Source organism: Salvelinus sp. IW2-2015, unplaced genomic scaffold, assembly GCF_002910315.2.
Source record: "Salvelinus sp. IW2-2015 unplaced genomic scaffold, ASM291031v2 Un_scaffold1108, whole genome shotgun sequence".
Taxonomy (NCBI): domain Eukaryota; kingdom Metazoa; phylum Chordata; class Actinopteri; order Salmoniformes; family Salmonidae; genus Salvelinus; species Salvelinus sp. IW2-2015.
The window spans coordinates 267,958-276,529 of NW_019942729.1; the positions used below are offsets into that span (position 1 = coordinate 267,958).

Sequence of the window (8,572 nt, forward strand, 5' to 3'; positions counted from 1 at the left end):
ACAGCTACAGTAAGTGTACGAAAACTTCTGACAGGGTCCTTCTCTGCTACAGCTTACAGGTAAAGTGTACCAAGACTTTCTGACAGGTTCCTTCTCTGCCTGACAGCTACAATAAAGTGTACCAAGAACGACAGGCGTCCTTCTCTCCAGAGTATTGTAGCATCACTATATTTCCACATTCTTTTATATCATTTCCATTAGGCAAAGACCAAAAGGCATGCGCACATTCGTGTGACCATTTGGTGTAAAATACGCAACAAAATGGACCGCCATTTTGATGATAGCAGATCAAGGCTGGACAGTGTGTCATTCGGACTTGCAGGAAGACATGCTGGGGATGAGGGGGGGGTTGTTTTGATAGGTGTGTTAGTTTCTGTTACTGATGTGACTATACAATAAATGTGTCGTTTTTGTCATATTCTAGCCTTTTCAATATTTTTGCCAGTGGAAATCATCCGATAATAGAATGTTTTTTTTATTACTGTAGCTTCTTGTTTACTGTTCTCAAAATGTAATACCATGCACAATCGCCCTGTGCTTGGAGGTCAGATACCTGTGCTGGAGGTCAGATACCTGTGCTGGAGGTCAAGATACCTGTGACTTGAGAGGGTCCAGATACCTGTGCTGAGAGGTTCAGATACCTGTGCCTGGAGGCTCAGATTATTGTAACGGAGGTCAGATACTTGTAACGGAGGTCAGATACCTGTGTGACGGAGGTCAGATACCGTAACGGAGGTTCAGCATACCTGTAACGGAGGTCAAAGATACCTGTAACGAGAGGTTCAGATAGCTGCTGACGGAGGGTCAGATACCTGATACGGAGGTCATGATTACCTGTAACGGAGTCAGATCTACCTGTAACGGAGTTCAGATACCTGTAACGAGAGGTCAGATACCTTGTAACGGAGGTCAGATACCTGCTAACGGAGGTCAGATACCTGTAACGGAGGTCAGATACTGTAACGAGGTCAGATACCTTTGTAACGGAGGATCAGATACTGTGACGGAGGTCAGATACCTGTGACGGAGGGTCAGATACCTGTGGACGGAGTGTCAGATAGCTTGTGACGAGAGGTCAGATTAGCTGTGACGAGGTCAGATAGCTGTTGACGGACGGTCAGATAGCTGTGAGGGGGTTGGGCGGGGAGGTTCAGATAGCTGTGACGGAGGTCAGATAGGCATGTGGACGGAGGTCAGATTACTGTGAGGAGGTCGATTAACCTGTGACGGAGTCTGATACCTGTGTCAGGAGGTCTGATACTGTGACGGAGGTCTGATACCTGTGATGCGAGGGTCTGATACCATTGTGACGGAGCGTCTGATTACCTGTGACGGATCTGATACCTCGTGACGGTAGGTTCTGATCCTTGTGACGGAGGTCTATACCTGTGACGGGAGGTCTGATACCTGTTGACGGAGGTCGATTCCTGTGACGGAGGTCAGATACCTGTGACGGAAGAGCGTCAGTACCTGTGACGGAGGTTCAGATAGCTGTGACGGAGGTCAGTAGCTTGACGGAGGTTCAGCATAGCTGTGACGGAGGTCAGATTAGCTGTGACGGAGGTTCAGATAGCCTGTGACGGGGTCAGATAGCTGTGACGGCAAGGTCAGATAGCTGCTGACGAGAGGTCACGATACCTGTGACGGGAGGTCTGATACTGTGTGACGGGAGGTCTGATACCTGTGACGGAGGTCTGATACCCTTGTGAACGGAGGTCTGTCCTGTGACGGAGGTCTGCATACCTGTGCGACGGAGGTCGATACTGTGACGGAGGTTCAGATACCTGTAACGGAGGTCCAGATACCTGTAACGGAGCGTCAGATACCTGTTAACGGAGGGTACGATACCTGTGGACGGAGTCAGATACCTGTGACGGAGGTCAGATACCTGTGACGGATGTCAGGATTACCTGTGACGGAGGTCAGTATACTGTGCGGAGGTCAGATACCTGTGACGAGAGGTCAGATTACTGTGAAATGGAGGTCAAGATTACTGTAATGGAGGTCAGATACCTGTAATAGAAAGAGAGACAGAGAGAGAGAGAAAGAGAGAGAAAGAAAGAGAGAGACAGACAGAAAGAAAGAGCGAGAGAAAGAACGAGAGAGAAAGAAAGAGAGAGAGCGAGAGAAAGAGAGAGAGAGAAAGAAAGAGAGAGAGAGACAATGAGAGAAAGAGAAAGAAGAGAGAGAGCGAGAGAGAGACAGGTGAAGGCTTAATGAATGAATCCACTTATTCTCCAGGCAGGAAATTGTAACAGGTCTTAAATGGTGTTTAATGATGTGAACAGCCACTCTATGGCTTCTGTGCTCTCTTGGAAAAAGTGTCCATATTATTATGGAAAGGTGTGAACAACAGCATCCACTTAGGTTACGTTTGATGAAGATATGAGCCTACCTCGTGCCAGTTCAGAGCATGAGTCTACCTCGTGAAAGTTCAGAGCATGAGTCTACCTCGTGCAAGTTCAGAGCATTAGCCTACCTTGTGCCAGTTCAGTTGTGAGTGGTTAATTTTCTTTATCGAGCCGGGCTGCAGTTTGTTTATCAATCTGGGGGAAAGGAGTGAAAGAGGCATGCAATAAAGCACTCATGTTCATTAAAGCACACATGTTCATTAAAGCACTCATGTTCATTAAAGCACTCATGTTCATTAAAGCACTCATGTTCAATGTAAAAATGACATCTTATGACAAACTGATAGTAGTTTTAACAAGTCAATCTTGGGGAGGACAATATCTGCTGTATGGACATGTGAATTCCACTGGAATGTGAAATAGACAAGATGCTAATCATGACATCAATCTGTGGACAGTGAATGGAGTGTGATTGATTACTCATGTAAAATCAAAGTCAGTGTTTCCACCCAGCAAACATCAGCTACAGATCACAACACACACACACACACACACACACACACACACAATGTCAATCCTCTGTCAGTATCAAACACACACACTTACTCTCCCAGGACGATTCCGTCCTTCAGGCCCTTCTGGAAGTTCTCTCCTATGGCCATCCCCGTCACTTCCTCGATCCAGAACCGAAGCTCCTCCTCCTTTTGCATGTCATATTTCCCTGCGATCTGAGAACAGTTAGTGTCTTAGTAAAAGTTACTATCTTTGTAATCTTGGAACTTAAAGCCATATCTCTCATGTCCTGGCCAGATACTATGTTCAAGCCTGTCACATGAGACTAGTATCTTTGTAACAACACCTTTTCCCTTTAAAAACTGTCATTCATCAACTGCCTCATTAAATTATATCCTTCTGATAGTTGTATTTCATAATTTGACAGGGTTAAGAGAGGTGAAAATGTCTTTGAACTAAGGAACGGACACACAAATCACATCTCACAGCAATAAACCCAGCAGAGAGGTCCACGTGTTACATAATCACCAGTTTCTCTCTATTTACACACGTGTCAGATCACAACAACGAACGTTGGACTCACCGAATCAGCTACGAGAGGGAAATATCACGCGACAGGTTTGCACGGTGTGTTTCATAATCTGCTTTGTATTAGAACACTTCCCTTGGAGAAGAATCAGATGTCAGCTAGCCAGGCTGTTGCAGTGCTGTCAGTGGCAGAGATTACGGATCTGTCCCAAAGGGCACTCTATTCCCCATTTAGTGCACTACTTTTAACCAGAGGCCTATGGGCCATTTAGTGCACTACTTTTAACCAGAGGCCTATGGGCCATTTAGTGCACTACTTTTAACCAGAGGCCTATGGGCCATTTAGTGCACTACTTTTAACCAGAGGCCTATGGGCCATTTAGTGCACTACTTTTAACCAGAGGCCTATGGGCCATTTAGTGCACTACTTTTAACCAGAGGCCTATGGGCCATTTAGTGCACTACTTTTAACCAGAAGCCTATGGGCCATTTAGTGCACTACTTTTAACCAGAGGCCTATGGGCCATTTAGTGCACTACTTTTAACAAGAGGCCTATGGGCCCTGGTCTAAAGTAGTGCACTATAAAAGGAATAGGGTGCCATCTGTTTGTCACATGTGCTCCCTCTCCGGCCTCTAGGTCACCAGGCTGCTCGTTATGGCGCACACCTGTCACCATCGTTACGCGCACTTGCGCGTCATCAGACTCACCTGGACTCCATCACTTCCCTGGTTCCTTCCCCAGGCGTTTCTGTTTCATGTCTGTGTGCTGTTACTGTTTCTTGTTTTGTATTATGTTTCGTTTATTTAAACACTCCCTGAACTTGCTTCCCGTCTCTCAGCGCACATCGTTACTGTTATATTCAGCCTCCACCCGAGCAGTGTGAGCATTGAGCTGTGAGGTAAGTCATCTGGCGGAGGAGTAGACTGGAGGTTTGAAGCTCAAAACGTTTGAATGTTGTTTTGCCAAACCAGACATTTAGCAGAGTGATTCATGTGATGTGGATTGGACACAACAAGGTTCTAAGAACAAACAGGTCCTCAGGGTTGTGTTGAGTCACACCGTAATACTTTCAGATTTACACCTTGGCTTCAATTACGTCAGTGTGAGAAAAATAAATAAACATCATTTATGCTTCTACTTCAAATGCAAATAGATAATTCTGACAGTTAAATAACCCATTATGCAAGCACATTATTTATACTGAGAACAAAAGAGAAGCTGTTGACTGACAAATCAAGGCATTTATTGACTGGTCTGGTCTATGTTTTCCTGGAGTGTATTAGTCCTAAACTATTGCCAGTATCAGGATACGATATGACACTAGTCGTTTCATTGTGTGGCCTGATGCTGTAAGGACCGTGTGTTCTCCCAGCGTCAGACATCAGCACACGGCTCTGAGAGGAGGTGATTAGGGTTGAATGGAGAGAACCTGGTTACCGAGATTTACCGCCCAAAACCACTCCCTTTTCACGGGATAAATAACTGAGAGAAACCGGTAAATTATTATATGCAATGTCTAAATCTGTCTTTCTCTACGGCCAGGTAGGCCTACATCTTCAGCAGCCTAGCCTATGCTACAGTAATATAAAGACCGAATGCACGTCTAATTTACCCATCTCCATCTGGCTTTCAGGGGTCACCTTGTTTTTTAATTGTAAAGATGATTATTTTTTTAATTGCAGCTGCAGAGTTTTAAAAACAGCCTGTCACTCTAATATCTTTGCTTTAATTCAGTGGACTCTCTCGCAGTCTCTCTCTCTCTCTCTCCATCAACCATTCAAATTGCATCCAAAATAGATAGTCCTGTTCTAGATTATATACTCTATAGAGCTTTATAGCAAATGCCCTAGCCTGCCTCTTTCAGGTGATACATTAAAATGCATTATTAGCCTTATATTTAGCTAATGAATGATGTGTTATGGATAATACGCATCTAAGTTACAGCCTCTGTCTATTGTGCAACACGTACAGACCTGTGTTCCGCTGGCCTCTCTCATTTAAACAAAATGCTCCTTAGCTCTTGTAGTCCCATGCAGGAAAAGACAGACAGGAATAGCTTGCTGGACATTATTTTATTAGCATTTGTTATATCCAAAGACTATTCGAAGAGGGACGCAAGCTCTTGTTTGCTGAATGTTAAATACAGCCGCCTATAGAAGTCAGGGGTAGATTGAAAGACGAGTGAATGTGGTAGACCTAATAGCAGTTATTGATTCAGACCGATAACCAGTCAATCTTCATGAAGAGAAGTGAAAGCCTTCTGCATCTAATTCTAGTCCTATAGTGTTCAAGGATGTCATTAGAATGATGAAGATAAGGACAACGAAACGTATTTCATTTAACTGTTGAAAGCGAGGAAGGAATGAAACAACAATATAGAAAGAGGAGGGAGGCTAATAACATCAGGGGAAATATTATGGAAAGTACATATGCGTCATCCTACTAATTATACAAATAGGCCCTATTATATTTTAACATTACAATCTAATTAACTAGCCTATACTAGTAACTTTGTAGGCCGCATGTGCTGCACCAGAATCACGTTCTCCTCTGCTTCATCATGGTTTGAACGAGGTGCGTAATTCTAGTCCATATAATACAGTATAATACGATAATACAGTATAATACAGTACAGTAATACAGTATAATACAGTATAATACGATAATACAGTATAATACAGTACAGTAATACAGTATAATACAGTATAATACAGTTCACACTCCAAACGATTAGCCTAGTGGAGGGAGTTTAATTTATTTACCCAAGAGAGCATATAGCTAGCTACATCTATGGGCTTTTATATCATATATGTATTGGACAACGGCATAATCATTTGAGCTTGAGCTCATTAAATGTTGTTAACGTAGGGCTCATTAAATGTTGTTAACGTAGGGCTCATTAAATGTTGTTAACGTAGGGCTCATTAAATGTTGTTAAATAGGGCCTCATTAAATGTTGTTAATATATGTCTCATCAGGCTCAGGTAGTATCAGGTTTGAATCTTCATGCTGATTAAAGCTCTAAATCGAATCCAGACATGTATATGCTTTTGAATGACACTTCTGGTTTTGGTGGGAAATATGGTGTTACGCGGGATGGAACATTTGTAAAATATCAGGAAGTGATGCTATTAACATCATGGTTATGGATAGAAGCCATCAGAGGAAGTGAATGTGAAGCCAATTACAACTCTTCTTCTCCAGCTGCTTCCGCTCCTCCTCACACACTTGTGTACACACACTGAACATGATAAGTTAAGGGCTTGAACACATTCCCACTGGCTCCCTGGAGCCTTTACCACGCTCCCTCCTGAAATGACAAACTGCCAAACACACAGCATAACATATACACTGACGCACAATCTCATTTGTGTAAACAGATGTACAGGATCTGCTAAAAATGGTAGGTCTACATGGGGGAAAAAATGATTTGTTCTGCCACTAGTGTTTCTGTGCTGTAATGTACAGTATTTTAGTGTCAATGAGTAAGTACTGTTCTGTAAATTACCCACAATTGGATTGCATAATGCCATGGAGATTTTCCAGGACTTTTCTACAATGTCAAACAAAGGCGTAAATTGAACCGTTCTTTATATGGTACTGCCGGATGACCAGTTGCAGTCACCCATTAGCTCATAGTCCATTATAAACAGCTCAGAGTTCACTGTAAACAGCACTTCAACATTGGCCTATGTCCTATAAACATGGCCTTTCAACAAGCACATCAGACACTAGTCATCCACACTGAGTCAGACGAACTTCTCTTTATGATCTAGTCACGGATGAACGAGACGACCACATCTGACCTCCACTCTTTTTTACACATTTCCCCTCCACATTGAACAGCTTAAACGTAGTTTATTCCCTGTGCATGGATTTACTGCTAAACGTAGTTTATTCCCTGTGCATGGATTTACTAAAGAAGAGAGAGTTAAACTACGTTTAGCCCAGTAAATCCATGCACATGGGAACTAAACACGTTTAGCCAGTAAAATCATGCACAGGGAATAAACTAGTTTAGGCAGTAAATCCATGCACAGGAATAAATACGTTAAGCCAGTAAATCATGCACAGGGAATAAACTACGGTTTAGCCAGTAAATCCATGCACAGGGAATAAACTAGTTTAGCAGTAAATCCTATGCACAGGGAATACTAAGTTTAGCAGTAAATGCCATGCACAGGGAATAAACTAATTCTGCAGTAAATCCATGCCAGGGAATAAACTAAGTTAAAGCAGTAATCCATGCACAGGGAATAAACAGTAAGTTTGCAGTAAATCCATGCACAGGGAATAAACTACGGGTTTAGCAGTAAATCCATGCACAGGGAATAACACAGTTTACGCAGTAAATCCATCACAGGGAATAAAACTACGTTTTAGCAGTAAATCCATGCACAGGGAATAAACTACGTTTTGCCAGTAAATCATGCACAGGGAATAAACTATAGTTTAGCAGTAAATCCATGCACAGGGAATAAACTAAGTTTAGCAGTAAATCCATGCACAGGGAATAAACTACGTTTTAGCAGTAAATCCATGCACAGGGAATAACTACAGTTACAGTAATCCATGCACAGGGAATAACTACGTTTAGCAGTAAATCATGCACAGGGAATAAACTACGTATTTAGCCGTAAATCCATGCACAGGGAATAAACTACGTTTAGCAGTAAATCCATGCACAGGGAATAAACTACGTTTAGCCAGTAAATCCATGCACAGGGAAATAAACTCGAGTTTAGCAGTAAATCCATGCACAGGGAATAACTACGTTTAGCAGTAAATCCATGCACAGGGAATAAACTACGTTTAGCAGTAAATCCATGCACAGGGAATAACTACGTTTAGCCAGTAAATCCATGCACAGGGAATAAACTACGTTTAGCAGTAAATCCATGCACAGGAATAAACTACCGTTTAGCAGTAAATCCATGCACAGGGAATAAACTAGGTTAGCAGTAAATCCATGCACAGGGAATAAACTACGTTTAGCAGTAAATCCATGCACAGGGAATAAACTCGTTTAGCAGTAAATCCATGACAGGATATAAACTACGTTTAGCAGGTAAATCCATGCACGAGGGAATAATACGTTTGCAGTAAATCCATGCACAGGGAATAAACTACTTTAGCAGTAAATCCATGCACGAGGGAATAGAAACTACATTTAGCAGT

The 8,572-nt window shown here is 42.6% G+C and overlaps 1 protein-coding gene across 1 annotated transcript in view; it reads right to left on the minus strand.

Moving 5' to 3' along the window:
* The window catches only part of LOC112069734 (calponin-3), a 31,298-nt gene that overhangs the window by 9,527 nt on the left and 13,199 nt on the right, over positions 1 to 8,572 (minus strand). Inside the window, exons 2-3 of the mRNA XM_070438678.1 lie at positions 2,958 to 3,079; positions 2,480 to 2,546 (exon numbers count right to left, since the gene is read on the minus strand). Of these exons, the coding sequence (XP_070294779.1) occupies positions 2,480 to 2,546; positions 2,958 to 3,079 (189 nt within the window). The remainder of the gene's footprint in view (positions 1 to 2,479; positions 2,547 to 2,957; positions 3,080 to 8,572) is intronic.